Consider the following 21,244-nt stretch of genomic DNA (forward strand, 5'->3'; position numbering starts at 1 on the left):
GACTGACCGCTTCTCAACGCTAAGAGTCTGATCCAAATAATTGAGTTTCCATGAAGGCCGCCATGACGTTATTGTGGGTCAGAGGGTCTAAAGATTGGACTGAAGGCACGAGTCAGCCGCTATTTATGTCCTGTTTAGTTTGCAGAAACTGACTGACTCACACATCCCGTAGCTATGATCTCAAAGAAACTTTTTGATGGTTCAGAAAATAAGTTTCCTTCACAATGTATTCAAGAGTACTGCTTTTTCTGACCTGAAGAAATAATATCCCGCTATAGGGTTAGAGATCTTAATGTCCATGTCAAATGGAAGCAGGAAGAATCGTACTTAACTGTTGGAGTGAAATACTCTGCAGCACCTGCACAGAGAAGTTGTCCAGACGGATCTCTGACCACACAAAAGTTTGAATGTTGAACGTCATCTGTGTATTCGGTAAAGGTAGAACGCTGTCAACTATATACCAACTATCAGAGGTAATACGTGGGGTAAAGGCTCAAAGGCTCTGCTTTCAACCATGACATCATCCTGCATCAGGACCACTTGCCTCACTTTATTCTTTTAAGTCCATTTCTGTATGTGAGCATCACACACGTCTTCTTTATAAACGGGCCGGTTGTGTCCTCTTGTCTGCCAGAAAAGGGGGACCAAGAGGAGGTTGAAGCCCAGAGGTAGCGGCTCTATGGGCGGAGCCTCGGACAGGGCCGTATCGATCCCCCAGATCACCCTCGATCGCATCGATGACTCCGAGGAGAAGAAAGATGCCTCTTTTTTACTGAAAAAGCCAAGAGTCGCGGATGAAGGTAACGTTTGATGCTAACTTTTAATGCACAGTACCCAAACTATTATCAAGTCTATATAAAGGGGACTCATCATGCAGTCTGAGATGCACGAATTCTATTCCAACAACTCATTACAGGAAGCGGCGCATGAATGAACTGAGCCTTGTTCGGCTACGGCTTGATTAAACTGACTTCATTTTGGATGAATCTTTAAACCTAAATATTGTATGTTGAGGGTTTGGCTTTTTTTCTGCTGGTCAAACACACCTACTGACATGACAAGAAAACGCTGTGTTGTCGGCGGCGTCTTTTGGGTCAGAGTATCAATGGGCATATTAAGCGTGCAAAGGAAGTGGAAACGAGACCAAACTGAAGCATAATAATAAGATGGGAGGAGATAGTCATTGTTGCAACGGCCATGTAGCATTCTCATATTAACGTCCCTTTCTCTGCAGGTATCCCCGAGATGTTTACACAAACAGGTGAGTCAGTCACATGACAACTGAGGCGCACTTAATGGGATTTCCAGGGATCGTGGGTTATGGCATTTTGTTTCATAGATGAGGTCAAACACTTGATTCAGTACCTTCTGGTCTCAAGTTTCCATTCATGATCTTGTGCATTAAGGCACGAGCTGTTTCATGAAAACCGTATTTGAAACTCGTTTATATACCTTCTACACCTATAAACTGAAGCGTAAAGGCCGAGTATAGTGTGTTTATGAGCACTGCACTGTCTAATGTAGCCCTTGTCAATGGTTAAGCACATTTTTCACTCCTTTCATGAAGTCCTCTGTGTTAATCATTAGCGAGCCGGTCTATTTAATGTGGCCCAGACAGTATTTTAATTAGACTGGCTGGCTGCCGGGCCCGTTGTCCCCAACCGGACCAAACCAGAGCCAAGCAGAGAGCCTCAGACGCTGGTCCCCGGGCTGACCTGGCCGGCTTTCTTTACCGGGTGCCCTGCCAGCACCACGGGTGAGGAACGGGCCGGCCTGGCTCGGGACAGACAGAGGCACAGGACTAGGACACCAAAGAGAGGGAGGTGGAGTTGGGAAGCTGCCATTGTGGAGCTCCAGTAGTCAGAAATAAACTGGTCATTGTTTGATTTAGTCAGTGTCCTCCAGTGGCCATCGCTCCATTTGTCTGTCTGGACAAAACCCCACCTCCCTGTCTGCGAGGATCACTCAATGGGGAGCCCTCTCTCTCTCTCCGCACCGATGGGCCGGATAAAATGGCATATTGTTAATAAACCCGTATCCTGTTTGTGTAGCCGATAAGCCAGGTCACGTCTCCTTCAGCGAGCTGAGGTGGAGGCTAAAAGTGGCTCTTGCTCTCTGCTTTCTTCACCCTCCTCCCTTCCCTCTCTCTCTCTCTCTCTCTCTCTCTCTCTCTCCCCCTCATCACCTTTTCTGCTTCCGGATTGGACAATGTCAAACAAACCCGATGATGGAATATAAAGGAGGGCTGAATGGAGTCCACTTGAATTGGACTGGTCATTCATACACATTTGCCCCCTCCGTTCTTTATCACAATGGAGGCCTGGTGTTTTGCTGGGGAGACGTGTCAAACTGTGACGCTGACAGCCCGACTGCAGGTCACGACCTCGCTACACATGTTGCTCTTTGCTGTTATTTTTTGCAACAGCCGCCCTGTTGAGTTGGAGCAATTTCTGTTTCCTGGTGCAAACTGTTGAAAATATGTAATGACACTTTTTCCTATCTACAACGAGATTAATTCACCCGAGAATTGCTTCAATTTGGATACTTTTCAAAACCTCCGTCAAACAGTTTTGCATTTGTACACCAAGCGGTTCAACAAGGAAACTGATTTCTTCTTCTTCTTTTTTCTCCTCTTGTCTGCAAACTATTTTTCGCATCAGGCCGCCCTGAACATTCTTGGTCGTCTTTCACTCTGAGCTGCCCTGGTTCCCCAGGTATCTTTCTGTTTCCCTATTTCTACTTTTACGTTTCTGTCACGAATATATTTACACAGCTTACTTCTGAAGCGTAATGGCAGTGTGAGAGCACTGGATTAATGATGTATTACGCCTGTCGTTCGCAGTGAGGCGGACTCAGGATGACAGCACCTCCGTCAACATCTCCCGAGCCAACAGCATCACCGATGAGCTGGACTACATGACTGAGAACATTCCCCTTCCAGTGGTGGAGGCTAAGTAAGTCCCCAGAAAATGCCCCCCCCCCTCCATGCTCTTCTGTGGAGCTCCCGTCTCCCTGCGATCCATCACCCTGCGCTGACCTCCCTTCTTTGATAGCTATAATACAGATTTCCCTACTTGTGGATTGTACCTAAAGGCCTTTTGTCGGACCGGAGAGCCCCTCTAGCTGCTCTCTAAATGAACGTGTTTTGTTGAACTCTCTTGAGGGTTAAAGAGACTCTCGAGCGGCCAAGGCCATATCAGGTACAGAGCGTTCTAAAGGGGATTATCCCTTTTAGTCTTGAGCGAAACGTCAAAGAAATCCCTCTCAATAGGTTGAAGGACATGTTAAAGTACCGGATGGCTTGTCACCACATGCCCTCGTGGGATGGACAGTTTGCTTCTGTGGTTTTGCTGTGTGAATCGTGAATGCGGCTAACGCTAACCCATTCAAACAAGTTGTCTTTGCTTGCTGTTTTGACGTGCCATGCCAGAGCAGGTTACTGCCTTTTTCACCAGTATCATCATACCAGTCGGCCAACATGGGGCTTTCACAAGTTGACATTATCTACGAGGGTTTACGTATAGACTACATGTCGACGCTATTGTTTGGCTTAATCCCAGCAGCTTGAGCGCCTCTCCCACTGGGGCCGAGTTATGTAGCATCATTGCATAACGATTCCAGACTTATTCAGCAGGTAATACCATGGTTGAGCATTCAGTAGATTATGGACCTTTATAATGAATGTTTGCTACACAAGGCTGCATGTTAGCGTGTTTTCCTTATTGATGGATAACGGCTCCATGCAGATCGAAAGAAGCAGCTTGTGTGCTTGACGTGCCACATTGACATGTAGTGTTTATTTATGTATGTTACATGAACTTCTTTGCATGTTATTGATGTATCTATAGTCTCCATATTTTATTCTATTTGGAGTCAAGGGAAAGTTAGTTTCAACACATGTTGTTGTCGTTCAAGTCCTTTTGCTGTCTCTGTATCTACACGATATATTGTACAGAGCAGCACAAACTACTCTTAGAAGTGTAGAAAGGTCTATTTATGGAAGTTATTTGTGCTACTTATTCTGCGTATGTAAGTGTGTGTGGACATTGTTCAGCGCTCTCCTCCTTTGGCCTTCCTCTGCTCCACTCACCTCCGTCTCCTCTTCATCCTACATTCTCCTCTTTGCGCCCTCTTGAAGACAAAAAGCTTCAGGCGCCTTTTGTAAAAAGGAGCATGGCAGGAAGGAGTCGTTACCTTTAACAGTTTCTGCTGAATTTGCAGTTTTAGTTGAAATGATTCAAGGGAGATAAAAGGCTCTCCGCTCGCACACAATCATGTGCATGTCAACGCAGAATGCTGCTGGTCTCTTGCAGTCGCTCATGGCGCTGGTCCAGGACTCTTTCTCCACAAAGCCCTTGAATTCCAACAGGCACTGTACTTTGTTCTTTCTTCTCTCTTCTTCTCTTCTCTCCACCCTGATCCTATCGGCAGGTCAGAGGGAGGCCGTCGATAATGTAATGTAACATACCGTGACTCACGCTGCCCAAGCTCCTATTAATCGTTTAGAATTTGAAAATGTGATTTAAAAAAAAAAAAGTGTATATATATAAATATTGTTTTAATGGGCTGTTTTTCTTCCACGGAGAGCCTTTTTATAAATTGCTGCTTAAGAATAAGTCCGCTGCCTGCTTGGAACTACTTACCACAGCCAAACTGTTGTAATCACAAATAATTACACTGTTAGTGTCTGAAATTGCAGCGGCCGTCCTTGTGTCAACAGAGATAATTGAGCCCTGATGCACTAAAGAGTCGACTTGTCCATTAATGTCCCAGCCAGCTTCGGAAGCGGTTTTGAAATCCTTTAATCGAGTTCACATATTAGGGCCACGCTGTGAAAGTACTTCACGGAAAGTTAGATTTGTGTGTTTAAAAAGTTCAATGTCCCTAGTGTGACTAGTAGAAATAGACATTTTTAAACCATAAAGTTGTCATTGGTTTGATATGTTTTTGGATTAATATGAAACTTCGATGCCTTACGTGTCTCTTCAAAGTAAACAAAGACTCATTACGTCTTCAGTTAGATTAAGCAACAAATACACTTCGTTAAGTTCAGGAAATGAGTGTGACTCAGGGAAAATCAAGCCATCTGCCAAAGCAATGCTGGCTTTAAAACCAATTTCATATTGTGGCCAAACGTCCGTCACTTGATTCCATTGGGACACAAAAATACTTTTTACGTCTGAAACACTTTAGCCATCATTTAAATGTTGCTGTTACTCCAATGCACCGATAACCACATCCAGACTTCTTCTACTTCCTCCGTATACGTGGATGAGCCGGGGACGAGGCTGGACTTTGGACTAAAAGAAGTAGATTTAAGTCATTTTTTTCTCTGAAGTCAAACTGTTTTTGCTTCACGTCCCACTGAGCAGCTTTCATTGGAATAAATGGGGCGCTGTGTGTTCAGTTCTCTTTATCAGGAATCAGGAACATTTATTACTGACACCACAGAATGAACTTTTCATGAGAAAGAACAGACATTTTTTTCAGTTTTGTGATGATGCATTTTTGTAACTGCCTTGAAATAGTCTATTTAGCTTAAGCAGTTACACTTCCTTTTCAGCACATAAAGGTTCTTCCTTCTTACATTAATCGTTGGGCTTATTAAATCCCGCTGCAGGCGTCATTGTAACCATGATATGATTGATAGGGTAAGAAAGGAGTCTTTAGACAGCTGTCATGCTAACGTATTAACGAGATGTGTCGACGGGACCACAAACGCAGAGGATTTGAGGAACTATTGCACGAATGCGAGGTGAAGGGTCGCGGCTCCATGCCGCCAAAGAGACACTGAGACCTTAAGTGATGCTTCAAGTGTGAGCTTAACGTGTCCTAATGGAAGATGGCGCGGCTCTTTAGCACTGCTGCAGCACGCCTTAAGGGATTTCAGGGTTATCATCATTAAAACGAACGTTGGCCCCGGCAGCAGACAGATAGCAGCTGCCCTGCAGATCGCTGTGCCTGGAACTCGGCTCATATTGGGGCCACGCTGGGCACATTTCCACTGCAGCTTTTCTTTTTGCTCTTGGTGTCACGCCACCAAGGACAGAGCTGCCATTTGGCGTCCGTCTCTGAATATCTGCAGACAGCTACCAGATCCCCCCGTACTGCCTGAGGAGATCTGCAAGCACACACACACACACACACACACACACACACCGGTTCTCTTGTTGTATATCCAGGGCCTCCACACAACTAACGAGCTGGCACTTTACTCCGTGTCGCTCGCTGCTCGAGCAGCCCTTTATTCTGCATCTCACTTTTCGTTTTCCCCGAAGGCGCAGTCTAGAACGTTCCACTGTTTTTGGGCTTTACGGAAGCACTCTACTCCCACAATGTGTGTGTGTGTTGGGTGAGAACACAGCTGGCTGTGACGTCTCGAGGAAATGGTGCAGGACAGCATCCGCACGCAATCATGTCTTTTGCCCGTCTGAACCCAAAGTACACACACACCCACCTACACAAACACACATGTGGCATGCTCTTTCCCCCTCACAGAACATACATCTTTAATAGTACATCGTTTTTTGTTATTTTGAAGTGCAGCTTGTGGTGATTTGTTGGTCTCCAAATAGAAAAAGCAACAAATAACATACAAAACAACAGCACATACACTTGTTCCTGAAACCGTCAACATCCTATTTCCCTTTTTACTGTAAACACTGCTGTCACTATTTGTTTGCTTGGCTCTATGTGGACTGACTTGGTCTTTGGGTCCCACCTTATACAGCGAAGCTTTCTGACAAATGTAAAATGAAATGACCACAAACCCCAGGGGGGCTCCCGGTCCTAAACCCGCACTAGACAGATGGGTATTTGTTTCCAAGTCCACTTATTAGGCCCCAAACAGAGGAAGGCCTTGTTTAGCAGATTGCAATGATTGTGTCCTATCTCTCGCTCTCTGCCCTCTGAAACACCCTTCCTCCCTCTCTTGGCGTAAGCACATGCTGTCTCTGCCTCGCCACGTACTCAAAAGATCTGTCCTGCTTCTTTTCTCTGTTTAGCAGAACCAGATCAGTAACGTCTGTCTCTTGTGACCCGAGGCAGTGGCCCCTTTCCTCCCTGCTGGGTGTGTCCAGGTTCCTCCTCCTCCTCGTGTCCTCTCAGACCTGTAAAAGCCTCCATGGGCCACCTGCAGGAGCCCTTAATTAGTTCCCCTCCTACAAGCCAGCCAGAGATAAACAATGAGAAGCTGCTGCAGCGCCACAGGAGGGAGTGCAGGCGGAGACACATGCATCACGGCCTGTCCTCCTCAAGTAGGGGCCTCTCTGCCCAACAACCAACGTCTTTTGTGCCGAGTTCTGAACAAATTGCCTTTTTGTCTGTGCTGCTGTCCGCTACGCTGTACTCTGATATTAACGACACGTTTCTAACATGTGGCGTCGAGTCCGAAGGAAAACATCTTGGACGTGATCTCGGGGTCTGGACGGAAGTCTTTTTAAATTCAAGTTATTTCACTTTGACCCCCGACCTCCCACGTCACCCCCCACCTACTCTGACCACAAAGATTAAACAGTGACTCTAATGTGAAAACATCCAGTAAACCCTCTTAATATTTTTGACTTTAGTGCTAACGACAAACTAGACCAGGCAGGGGCCCTACCATGGACACACACACACACACACACACACACACACACACACACACCTCCTGCCCCGCAGCAAGAAAAGCTGCTGTTTTATGAGAAGATCCAGAAAGAGAACAAATTGTGCCACAGCTTAGTGACTTCCTGCCAATTCTCTCCATCGTAGAGGAGAGAGAGAAACTCAGGCCGACTGATTGATGTTCTCTGGAGGACGGATTCATTTCACACGTTTTATCCGGTTGCTGACCTCCGTTTTATCTTTACCAACTTGGACACGTTCAAATAGTTTAATGATAATTGTTTCTGGTTGAGGTGGTGTTAACATATATATTCCTAATTTGATGGAGAATTTGCTCCTCTAAAGTAGATCTGATCCAATTTCAGGCCGTTTGGAGAGAAAGTCATCCTTTGAATCATCTCCCAGACTGCACATGGAGATAAAACGCATTTCCTTCCTTAAGGTTCCATTTATTTCTCAATGTTTCAAAAACATTATAGTCCGTGACTGTTTGAGTCTTTGCAGTGCGTTTGATTCAGTGAATATTGTGTTTTTTGACAGTGAGTTTTAGCAACAAATCTACATATGTTCAAATCGCTAATTTGCAAAGTCATAAAATCCGATATTACCTGCAAAGTTCCGGATTGGATCAGAGCACACAAATGTAAATCACGTACTGTGAACAGAGTAACAGTTGTGTGTTCATGGTTTAAATGCTCGTTCCTTGGAGATAGTGGAGCGATGTCTCCAAGCAGAGCCAAAAGATGAATTGTATGTCATCAATATGTGACAATCAGGCCGTAGAAAGGCATTTTCATGAAGAACTTAATAAAAAAGTGTGTTTAGTCCGAGGGCTATGGCTGTTATAAGGGGCGAGAGTCTTTGTGTTGGTGGTTCTGGGAATGTTTTATGACGAGGGACCATGCGTGACTGGGAGAATGTCCTGCTTTATGGCCTCTCACCGCAGGTTGGAAAATCCATAGACTCAGCAAGCATGCCTGAATAAACCGGCCCAGACCAAAAGAAAAAAAAGCTGCTGCTGCAGCCGGATTATTGACTGGTCTGTGTGCAGTGGTCGGAAAGGATGCACGCGCCATTTTGGCTCTATGAGCTTTGCTTAAGAAGTGCTCCACTGAATGCTGGCTTGCTGTTTCCTGGTGTGGTGGATCAGGCTTCAATCCGCATGAGTAGCAACACATGAATGAGATTCCCGTTTATAATCAACGGTTCAGGAAAAGACTGTTTTTTTTCTTTTATCACTAAATGAATCACTGAGTAACCCTGATGTCATACCTCCTCTGGCTTTTTTTAGGCACTAGAAAATTAACAAAAAAGATTATACAGAATTACACAGTTCCAAAACAAGGTCAGATATTTTAATTTTTATTCCTTCTTCTAATACTTCCATAGTTTGTTTTAAGTAATATTTTGTCCTAAGGGACTTATTATAACACACAATTTAAACCTAATATAATAATAATAATAATATAATTCAATTATTTGGATCTAATGGATCCACTTTGATTGGGAGTCAAAATGAGGTAGCTTGAGGATATTTGTTTCCTCACAAACACAGCCGACGGACTGTGCAGTAGGCGTGGCTGTAGAAATCAAAGGCCCGACCCGGTCCTCACGCAGACGTAGGATAGATGCTTCCCTGTCTCATGGAGGCGTCTCCCTCCTCGCTGCAGCATTACAGGCACCTGTATAAATACACTCCATCAACTTTTGTAGACTTTTGTCTCCTCCTCCTCCTCAGTCCAGTTTCTGCTTCTGAAAACAGTTTATTCAGGTGCTGCGTCCATCTGCAGCCAGGTGCCGGAGCTGCTTCGTCAGAGGGCCTAGTGCCCCCGCCCCCCCAGGAGATGAATAGAGGGCCTGTTGATGGAGCTCGTCTTATGGGGGCTCGGTGGGATAAACTACTGGCCGGGGCGTTTACCTGCTGCCGGACCAAAGGGGAGCTGCAGCCCTCCGGCCCGAGCGTCGACCGCAGAGGAACCTCAAGTGTGGTGCGTGCGCTTGTGTGTGTCCTTGGGTCCCGTATATGTGTTTCAAAGTGTGGCGAATGAACACGGCTCTGTGTGTTCTAACTACGGCCGGGTCTGCGCCAGAGGACGTTGAGTTGGCTAAAATGGGCCACATGGCAGCGCCTCAAGGATCCCATTATGAGGTGGGCGGGTTCAGATTTATTTTCCTTGGAGGTGCGATTGTTCTAAAATATCCCTTAAATTTAGAAAAAGACAGACGGGGGTTATTTATGTGACATTGACAGGGAGGTATTTCGATTGGCTGAGATGGCACCAAGGTATGTATTTAACACCCAATTCTCAGAGTGAAATGGAGACTTTAGGGATGGATCTGCAGTGAATAACAGCAGGTTCATATTATTACTACATATTATTACTACAGAGGAATTTCTTCACTTTCCAAACACTAACACATCTTCACCTTAAAATATTCAAACCGTTTTGAAGTGAGGCCTTGACGCATTACACATGTTTGAACATTTGTTTGTTTTTGTGGTTGTACCTGAAGGCTGTTTAATATTTAGTTTTAGTAAATGCTATTTGAGATGTGAAAAAGTCAAGTTTAGCAGTTCATTTACACCACATCCGTTTGAAATGGTTCATCTTTCCTTTAGTCCTGTGCTGCTTTTCATCCTATATTGGCAATATTCTTCTATACAGTGTGAAAGTACTGAGAAGTATAAGTGAATGCACTTACTGTATTACAAAAAGGGTATTAAATTGCATTCCTTTTGGTGGTAAATAAGGATTTAAATCATTGCAGAAACCCTGATGCAGAACTTCCCGCTGAGTGACACAAACGCTTCAAGGCCACCTGACTACGAGTTCTGCTTACAAATGAGGAACAATCATTTTCTTAGAAGCCACCGCTTTCAGTGGCTTGAACTTCCCGGCAGCGGAGCTCATTTGAATAGAAGATTTCTCTGAAATGTTTTCAGTGTGTCGAGTCTCGACCTTAGAAATAGTTTCTTTATCGCTCCGACACCCTGGTGAGAGAGGACCGGGGAGCCGGAGTCCGTCACATTGCACACGGTGCCCTGGAAGTCCCGCGCTCTTTGCTTCTTAGAGAAAGCCAACCGCAGTGCTGCCGTGGTCGGATCTCACACAGATGGAAGTTTATCTCACATGAGACAGACGCCTTGGCAGTGCAACGGCAGCGTCACAAGAATACTTGTTCTTGTTGCTGCTCTTGAGCAAATATTCACTGCGGTCGCAAATAACGAAGCAGGTTATCAATCAAGACCTTAAATGCCTCTGGAGCCAGATGTTGCTGAGAGCCTTGAATGAGTGAAGTGGAACAGGTAGACCTCGGCCGTACGTCTGTCATAATGAAAGACCCCCCCAGGGGTCATGGCGGGGGCTAATAACCCTCTAAATAAGTCTCTTCAAGTGCTGAAAGGCCGGCCTCTTTATACTAAGTGCTGTAAAGTCCTTTCCAACATACTACGGCCATTTTATGGCCTTGTTTTACTTCTATTTTCTTTCCGATTTTGTGGGGGGGTCAGAGAGGTGTCTTTGGATGAAAGTGCCCTTTCAGCTTAAGGCTCTGAAAAGTAGTAACGCTACTAAATATCTCTGATGGCTTTTAGATGAGTTGTAAAAAGTCGGCGCTTCGTGTTCAGTGCGTGTGACGATAAATACTCGTCATGTAGTGACAATAACATTTCTTTGGCTTTGAGTGAGTTGTAGTTGGTGCAGATGGTTTTCGTGTGAATGCACTTGACTGGCGGCATAATAAAGAGAAGGTCGAAGTCATAGCAAATGACTAAACAATGCAGTGACAGTTTGTAGTTCACTTTAAATCATTGATTAGGTGAACTGAATTATTGAATCTTGCCAAACAAAACCCTTCGTCTGTTTTTAGATACCACAACAATATTATCTACATATTAACAGAAGCATCAACTGTTACACTGAAATATACACTTGAGGCTTCAGCGCAAACACAAGCAGCAGGCGGCGTCTGGAGGCCGCGGCTCATTGGGGTCGTGTGGGGTCATCACAGATATTTCAATGGTGATGACCGCGATGTCCCACAGTCCTCAGTCTGTGGCAGCAGGGTGGACACACGTACATCACACAGCCGCGATTTACAAGGAACAGATCTATAGGAGAGAAAATGCTAGAATCACAAAAAGATCTAGATTATTATTATTCAAAATTATTTTTGTGTGTTTTCATTTTTTTGTTTCATAATGTTCAAGAATAAAAGGGACATAAACCAACATGCATCTTATATTCTATAGTCTTCTTATAATAGTCTAATTAAAAACAGCTAAGCCTTAAAACATAACAGACAAAACCTCTGCACCAACTGTAGAATATGACCTCTGGCCACTAAAAGATAAAAGAGAAATAGTCCTCTTTAGGACAGTTTGAACCAAATGTATAATTTAGTTAACTCCATGTGTAATAAAATGTAGTTGTAAAGGTTCAATATAATGTTATTCCTTTGATAGATGTTGTATATCTTGAATCACTTCAGTGCAAGGGGGGGGGGGGCGGCAGTATTTCAGCTTTAGCCTCGAATCTAAAACTTCTTCTGAAACTTAATATTTATCTTTATGTAACTGCATTATGAAGCACAACAGAAGAAGCTCGTCTTACGTGGTCATATATGGTTGAATACTGTCACAGGTTACGTGGGAGGGAAAAGCAGGACAGCAGCGTGTGGGAGGGGGGGGGGGGCACACAACCCCCCCTCCCCTCTCTGACCAGCAGGCTGTGCTGTAGCGACACCGCTCCTCCCTTCTCCTCTCCTCATCGGACACAACCACCAGTCTCTTCTTTTTTGTATTTTTCATTTGATATTTCTGCTTCTCTGCCGGATGTCCACCGAGTGTAGGAAGGAAGGAAGCGTAGGAAGGAAGGAAGGAAGCGTGCAGCGTTGAGCTCAAGTGGAAATGTGTGTTTTCGTGAGTTCGGTGTCTGCAGTCGGGTGTGCCCGTTACCGAGACCATCAACACCTCCACGGTGACCCGGGTCAACACCCTCCGCCCGCCAGTCATGATGCACTTTGGCGTCTCTGGTGCACTTTTCCATTCTGGAGCAAGAAAGAAGGAAAGACAACAATTGACGTAACCGCACTTTCCCTCCTCACATCGGAGCTGTTTTTCTCTCTGTGCTCCGGAGCAGTTTTCAGGCCTTCTGATTGGGTCGACCCGCGAGTGAAAGCTGTGGTGTGCAGGTTCCAAAACAGTTGGTTTCAGATTAAGATTGTGAGCTGGCACTTTTATCTTTGATTATGGAGCAAAGCCTGCAAGTGTTTGTGTTTCTCTGAGTTTGGTACGTTACTCCTCGCAGCGTAGCGTATTTTTTCCATTTTCTTCCTTCTCCTTCTCTCTTTCTTTCACCCTGGCTTCAGTTCAAGTCCTAGCAGTAGTCAGTTTCAGGAAATGCACGGCGCTCTATTGGGAAGTGAGGTATCTGCCTCTGGGCCAGCAGCCTCTCTTTTTCTTTTTTTTTTTCTTAATTATTTTTATCGGCTGCTTACGGGAAGCAGAGCTCCTTCGTGCACACGGTTCTGTTCACTCAGCCCTCTCCAATCTTACTATGATTGCATGCAGATTGCCATCCACTGGCTGCACGGATAGATGCACATGTAAATGAAAGAATAGCCGGAGGGATGCATGTGCACACGCACACACACACACACACACACACACACACACACGCGCGGCACCACACACTCAAACCAAGCACTGTTCTCCCCTCGCCGTAATCCCAATGCTTTGTTGGACTTGTGATTGTTGCAGGGGCCATATTGTTACTGCTGTGAAACAACGTGAGCACGCTATACCCCCCCCCCACCAGTCCACACCCAACCCTCGCACACTTTACGCTCCCAAACACAGTAAAAGGCGACGGAACCGGCCTCACGTGATCCGCGGAGCGCCGCCGTGGAAGTGTGTGCAGAAAAGCAATGAAAACAAAGCCGTATGTTTTTTGGCGGGGAGCTTGAGTGTGATGTGTGAACAGGGTGTGTGTGTGTGTGTGTGTGTGTTTGTCGGAGTGGGGAGAGCAGCTCGAGTCCAAACAGGATAATGTAGTACACGGGAGCACAAATTCTTCCCTCAGCGCTTTGGCTGTGTGGGTTCAGGACGGACTTGATGACAAGCAGGCAGAATCCTCTGCGTTGTCTCTCACACACACACACACACACACACACACACACGATCTCCTTGCCTCCTATCAGATAACTGACTCGATAGCCGGCCTCCCTTTCTACAAGGGGGAGTTTCCTGAGGAGAGAGCAAGGTCCATAGAAATACAACCCAATCTGTCAGTTCACACAACAAACACATCTCAAGTTCAGCATTTTGAGCTACTTAAATACTAGACAAATGGGGTTTAACATTTCGGAATAATTTGCCCCCTTTAACATTAGACCTGCTCCTTTTTTGCCTTGGCTCAGACTTTCACTCACTTTAAAATGTTTTGCTCTGTGCAGATCCCACCACAGTGGACTGGATGCAATCTGATCAATGTTCCATAGAAACCAGCGGCCTGACATGTTTTTATAGAGTAACACTTAAACCGGACAGATGTTGTTTAAAGATTCAGGCCATTGTCAGAAATTCACCTCACAGCGAGCTGAGGCTCGGAGATGGAAGCGGATCGCAGTGCGTGACGGTTAGAACCCGCTGTTTGTCCTCTCGCTCCGTCCCGGGTCCTTCATCCGGACTGGTTTCCGTGCGTCCTTGTCCACTCCGCACAGAGACAGTCGTGAGACGGTGCTGAGACAGGCGGACACGTATGTAGCTGGAGAGTTTGAGTTTTGATATAATGTGTGTCATTTAATTTTGGGTCAAGACCAACAATTCTTATGTTCCTCCCTTCCCGTGTGTGTTGTTTGGACAAGAAATCAGACCTTGTTAGTGGCCTGAATGTCATTAGTAAATATGACTATATGAAATCTAAACTGAGTCCTAATTTGTGACTGAACACAGTCATTTTTATTCAAACAAAAGAGCCATGATGTTGTTATTGAATTTGTTTTTCCCCAATTTGTTTATGGAACCATAAGAAATAATAATCATTTTTTTCCAAAGTATCTAGAAGTAGTTTTTGTTCATTTAGTGGGCCTAATAATGCATGCACACCGTGGGGATGGTGAAGTATTATTTGTTCAGATTTTTTTTTTTTTTTTGTGTAAATCCCAAAAGGTCAAGTAATGTGTGTGTAAAGTACATTTTACTGATTTTATTTTTGAATTCCAAATAGAAGTGTGTTTTTTTTTAACATCTCATTGATACCATGAACCAGCTTCAAAAGGCCTCTCGCTAAACTCACAACAACCCGTGACCTTTCTTTCCTTTTAATCTTGGGTCGTTCCTCATGTGTGCCGACTTAATCGCCAAGGTTATGACTGATGAAAGATGAACCCGTCCCTCTGCCTCCGCTGTGAGACCCGCACTAACCCCCAAGCAGGGAAAAGCAATAGGAAGCCGAAGCAATAAAAGGCTTTGACATTGATGGGCCCGTTTCCCAAACACTTAGGACCTTAAGTCATCTCCTCCAGTCTGGCTGCAGGGGCCGGCGCAGCACTTCTTATTGCCGTGTCTGACCAGCGTCGCCGGGCTCCAGAGACAGGGTCAAAGTTTGGTCTCGGCCCCTCGGGTCCCGTCTGTCTCTGCCGCTGAACGTGTTGCAGGACTCTGCGTGGTTGGGGGGTAAGTGGCCGAGGAATTTCCGTGTGTGACGAAGGCCTTCGGCAAACGGGCTGCGCAGCGTGGAAGCAAATACACAGACGTGTTCTCTGGTGCAAACTCAAAGGAATAGATATTGTAGTAAAAACTAGAGGTTGTCCTTTGTTTTAACAGTTATTTTTAAAGTTATGTTTCCTTACTTTTATTCAAACTTTTTTAAAACTTTTTTTTTTTTTGGACCCATTACACAAAAACATGAGGAGTATCCATTCAGGAGTTTTCCGCAAAAGAAAAAGGCCTTGGCTTAATTTTCATGTTACTCTGAGAGGATTAAAAGCTAACACGACGTACTTTTTTTCGCAGGTTGATGTTGAACGACTTCTCAACCCCCCTTCATCTGCCCTTCTGGCATCGCTGGCTGGATTAGGTTCCTGCACAAGGCCCCTGCTCATGCCAATGGATTGCTTATGACAGGCCCTTACGCAGACACCTTGAATGCCATGAGCAATTACTCTAAATCCACAGGAGAGGCCTAGAGTCGCGCTGACCGGCGGGAGGGTAGGAGGGAGCAGTGGGGGGGAGGGCAGATGGAGAGTGAGGGAGGCAATTCTGCCTCATTTCCACTGAATGCGTCTGCTCGACTTGAATCAACTCACTTTTAGCACCAGGTCCTCCTCTCTGTGTTGCTTTCCCGCTGCGCTTGGTGCCTTCTCAGTGGAGGCGGGATTCTCAGCTTGGTCGCCTGGGCGTTGTCGCGGTGACCCGCCGATTTAGTTCACTTTTTCAGTTGTACAGCTTAGTTTTGTGGTTTCTATTGATGTGGGTGTGGCCATTAAAAAAAGTGTGTATTCCTGTTAACCAATCAGTGCCCGGCATTATTTTAATCCCTCCTCCTAGAATCAACTCACCTCGCCGGGAACCTTAACTCAGGTGTTACCAAAAAATGTTCAGGTGCCAGATACTGTCCACTTCTCTTGCTGATGTAAAAGGGCAAGTTGAGTTGAACGGAGTGCATCGTTTCCCTGCAGTGGGAATGTGGGAATGCAGCATTAGAGAGCAGCAAAGATCGAGGAAAAAGATTACGTGTTATTCTGTTGTTTTATTTTTCCATAACACACACAATTCACTTGTGTGTGTGTGTCAGGGTTCGAAGTGGGAGAAGGGAACATTTCTGGAACATCATATAGTTCTGTGAAACATCTATAATTTGTAATCGGATAAAGTTTTCATGCACCTGAATCCTCCCCTCGGTTCCTACAACCTGTCACTAAACTCCATCCCTGTTTCCGTTCACTGCTACAGTGCAGATAGACTTCCCTGTCTGTGCGCCTGAAACTGTCAGAACTGACAGCGCTCCTGATCCCTCCCGCTCTCTCCGAGCCCGTCTGCCGATCAGGTTTCCTGCAGATGTGGACTCGCTCTGTTACACTACAGGCCTTGTTTTTGTTGGCTCCGCTCTGTTTCAGGTTTGGGAGGGTACTCCGACACCGACTGGGCACAATGAGAGCAAAGAGTTTGCGCGGTTGTTGATGTTAAGGTGTAGATGAAAGAGAAGGACTCGAATGGCAGCTCCCGGATGTGTTTGAGTTCTGGTGTAGAGTCACACACTCAAACCAGAAAAAACATCATTTACATTTTCTCCAGAATTGTTGCAGGAGGTGATTTAGCCCCTCGGCTACATTCCGGTTTCTCAATTGCATAGTTTTGGCATCATTGCTATCGGTAAAAAAAAGATGAACTCTTCACAGGTTATTGTTGAGAGCTGGTAACATGGCCACATTGCTAGAAAAAGAAGGAGGTTTGTAGCTGTTTACACATCTTCAAAATGAGCTTGATGTCTACATCCATAACTAGAAATGATGGCCAAAACAGAGCAATGGAAGACCTTTATTAAATCTGTGCAGGTCACGAGAACCTGTGGACGCCACTGTAGAGAACTGGTGGATGAAGAAGTGGGCCGGAGTTTGCATGAGGTTAACCAAAGCTTTTGCACACACTCCACTTCTTCCTCTAGACCTCCCTCTCTGCGTCTTCTCCTCTTGACACACACACACACACACACACACACACACACATGCACGCACACGCACAATGTAATGACGAGAAGTGTGTGGAGCCGCTGAGCTGTTCCACATGTGTGGGGTGCGTCGGTTCAAATTAGGCCTCGTTGACAAAGGGCCTTTTACACACAGGTGGATGATGGGGGAGGGGCTGCAGTCCAAAAAGCCAGTCAGTCAGCAGAGCAGCCAGTCAGTAAGTTAATCAGTCGAGCTGCCACTCAGACAGCGACTTCAGCTGCGCCAGCTGTGATGTTTGGACCGACTGACTCGACAGCTTTTCATTTCACCCAAATGCTGGTTGCAAAAGAGAGCGATGAAATGTCTGTGGATGTCTGGCCCCCCCGATCATCATCATCATCACACTCATTTTCATCATCATCATCATCATCATTTTGGATATCTTGGACCCCTCACGCTATCATATGTCGGCCGTGCAGAAAGCAGTTTTCCCTGTCGAGTCACAACACACAACCAGACATGTGTGTCAACGTCCTTCATCTGTGAGAAGGAAAACGGGATCTCAATTTATTTGATTCTAGATGTCACTTTTCATACGTGAGCATAAATGCCCCCAATGAAAAACCCATGCACAGGCACACAGACACACAGCGTAACCATAATGCAGCTGCGGCAGTGCACGTTTAATCCGTCTAATTGTTGAGTTTCATAGAATGGCACCCAGTCTGCCTTGGAACTAATTCTGTCTGGGCATTCTGTTTAATTCGCCACACTGGGCCCTAAGCTCTTCTGAAGGCAAGCTGCCCCCTCCACTCCCTCCACCCCCACCCTTTAAGAATATAAACCCCTTATCTTCTCCTCTCCCTCCGTCTCTTGCACGGCAGAACACTGGGTGACTTGTGCTGCAGAGTGATTTCTCAACAGTCCATAAAACATTCTTCTGACATTTTGGACATCCACTCTAATGAGGCAGCATAATGAGCAGCAAAAAGGCCCTGCAAGCAGGAGAAACTTTTAGACAACAACCATATGCGAGTTGCATGAAAACATGAGGAGAGGCATGAAATGAATGGAAATTGAGATGCAACACTCGGGTGGCTAAAGAGAAGCGTATTGACAGCATCACGTGGACGGCCTACACCGCGAAATATGCCCGTCTTCAAACACAAAAGGCATCTGAGATTTAATCCAGTCCGAAAACCGGAGGCGGCTGCGGTGCGTGTGTGCGCCGACGTGTGCACTCCAGCTGGTGTTTGATTGTTGCAACTGCACCAAAGGAAAACAACAAACTCCGAGTAGCTTAGCCGTGGTCTCCCGAGCCCGGAAAACAATGCGGCTTTAACTGCTCCGATTGGTGGGGGGTTGATTGGCTGGATGGTCGGCTGCGTGGCTGAACGGCGATAATCCGCACTTGCAAATCCCATGCGTTTAGTCAAATTATTCCAGGCCTTAAGGCTCCCATTGTGGCCGCTGGCTGGTGCGCTGCTGTCTGAGCCTCCCCACGGGGACAACAATGCCACCATTCAAGACCACTCGCTGCTACCAACAGGCAATTTCAGGTGTGAATTGGCTGTGTAGCCAGTGGTTTATATTAAATGACCTGAGACGTGACCTCCAAGGGTCAGAGAGTATAGAAAGGGGAGGGGAGAAGTACACATTGGGAAAGAAGGGATTATCACAAGAAGGGGGCTGCGCTGCAGATTTGTCCCGTCCTGACCTCGTTGGTCTGTTCCTCTTAAGGGGCAAGAGCTGCATCATTTTGGAGGAGAGATGAAACATGGGAGAGAGAATATTGGAGAAAGGTAAAGACGGGTCCTTTCAACCTGATACCTCCTCTCCTCCTCTTCTTCCCGTCCACTAAAAGACGAGCTAGCTCCTGCTAAACCTCCCTCCTTCCCCCATTAATGTGCTTTTAATCATATCTCCTTGGCTGGCTTGCGTGCGTGGGTGCGCGCTGCGTCCAGGCCCTTTGATGGGAATCTGCGATGCACCCAAAAGTCTTTTGAAGTGGCCGGCCCGGCGAGCTCCAGGGGGCTGGCTGAAGGGAGCTTTGATGTGTCAGGGTCTGTGGAGGCCGGCTGCACGCTGCCCTGCACCGATCTGTCAGTAGCACAGCTGCACCGCTCGCTGGGGAGCCCCCGCCTCCAAGAGCTGACTGGCTGTTTGGCACGGCTCACCTAGTGGCTGTGTACACGACGTACCTGCGGAAAGAGGGAAGCGTTAACGTCAGCGGTACGTTTGTAGCGGTGGGTCGACTTCACACAGCCACTATTACTGCGCTGTATGTGCATGTATTAATGTGTTGCTTTGAGTGAATGTATCCCCAGAGTTCGTATGAACCCTGCTGCAGAGCGCAGTTACCCCCCCACCCCGGTCTTGTCCTGCTGGTTCCTTTATTTCCTGTCATGCGGCTCACAGTAGAAGAAAAAAATCCGTAGTGGACGGCTGCTTTCTGCTCTACTTTCTGAGTCGATGTAAATGGGCCATTGGGAATTTTTCAGCTTGACTCTTGCCAAATGGAATCTGTTTTCTCTGCAGCTGCACGAAACCATTAAAAAGAGACCATGTGTTCTAACCTGTTAGGTTTCAGTCGAGCTCAACCTTGGCTCAACTCTCCACCGGGAGAAGAGACTGAAGCTTTATTGACACTGAGCTCACTGCACAGCTTTTCTCTCGTTGATTGCCAGACAGCGACACAAATATTGTTTTTATATGCATTAATGTCCTGCATTTATTTTAAGATTCATTTCAATCGTCTATTATTCCATATTAAAGAGTGTTGGATTATAATGAATTGTACGTCACAGCCAGTTACTTTAACATGTATGTATTGTGTATCTTTTCATTAACTGACAAATGTGAATATTGGATTTTCTTGTTAACATTGTGTTGGGTTGTTTGGTTTAGTGCACAGATGTAGTCCCTTCGTGCTGCTCTCACCTTTAGAAGATATTAGAGAAGAATAAATTAATAGAATGCATGATCGGTATTTTACTACTTAGTTACTGTACACATTGTCAAACCTGGAATTTGTATTCTGCACTGTAAGCTGCTGCATTTCTTTTGGAGGGGCACAGCATTTTTGACATTCACTTTTTAGTTCAGGTTTTCCCAGCCAGTCTATAATTCTCTCCTGCACACAAGTGGCCATACGCCAGCTTCTAAGTTAGCTACGTTTTTGTACAGAAAATACATTGATTTAGCAGCTAAAGCGATAGTCGTGCAATATGAACGGGCGTAAATCACCAGAGACTAATACGAGTATATTTTGGAGGCATTAGCTTGACTGTAATGAAAAATAACGATGGTGACGAGCCCTCCAGGGTCATTGTGTTTGTTGACATTGCCTCTGGTTCCTTCGCTCCTCTGGAGGAAGGATCATCCTCAGCGAACATCCAGTAGATTCATGGCTCGCCTCCTTTCACCTGTGGAAGGTTTTAAACAACGAATGTCTCTGCAGGGGTTTATAGTGACCGACCCACCGAGCTCCCTCAACTCCTCCAACCAGATTGCTTTTCAAATGAGAACTACCACAATCTTCCCACTCAACTCAATATGAGTGTAAGTAACACGTAATAGGGCCAACCAATTTTTTTTTAAATGTTGCCTTAGATCTTTTCTGGCACTTTCAGTCTGAAAGCAGGATCCCTAATGTGAACACCGCTCTTAACAACTGTTGGTAAGGACTCAGGTCGTTCAGGCCGCGGCTCATCCGGTGCCCTCGGCGTGACCTGCGAGTGCAAACCCGCTATCTTCAACACATCTGTGCCTAGTTAAGTGCAGGTTGTATTTTAGGCCTATTATATTCTAGGAGACAACACGGCCTGACCGGTAGTTTGACCACTCACCCCTATCTGACTTGCACATGTGGTTGGTCACCGTGGCAACATGCTGAAAAGAGTGCTTCCTGCGACTTTGTTGTGTTTGGAGCTTGGCAGGGCATTGTAACCTAGATATTATTTTTAGT

The 21,244-nt window shown here is 45.9% G+C and overlaps 1 protein-coding gene across 2 annotated transcripts in view; it reads left to right on the forward strand.

Moving 5' to 3' along the window:
* Positions 1-21,244, forward strand: part of kcnq1.2 (potassium voltage-gated channel, KQT-like subfamily, member 1.2) — a 113,498-nt gene that overhangs the window by 19,215 nt on the left and 73,039 nt on the right. The window contains exons 11-14 of one of the 2 annotated variants that reach the window (XM_040163696.2): positions 635-800; positions 1,235-1,261; positions 2,661-2,714; positions 2,843-2,954. In XM_040163696.2, the coding sequence (XP_040019630.2) occupies positions 635-800; positions 1,235-1,261; positions 2,661-2,714; positions 2,843-2,954 (359 nt within the window). The remainder of the gene's footprint in view (positions 1-634; positions 801-1,234; positions 1,262-2,660; positions 2,715-2,842; positions 2,955-21,244) is intronic. The other variant, XM_040163697.2, reaches the window with a different exon arrangement.

The sequence above is a fragment of the Gasterosteus aculeatus genome, chromosome X (genome assembly GCF_964276395.1).
Source record: "Gasterosteus aculeatus chromosome X, fGasAcu3.hap1.1, whole genome shotgun sequence".
In the NCBI taxonomy this organism is placed as follows: Eukaryota; Metazoa; Chordata; class Actinopteri; order Perciformes; family Gasterosteidae; genus Gasterosteus; species Gasterosteus aculeatus.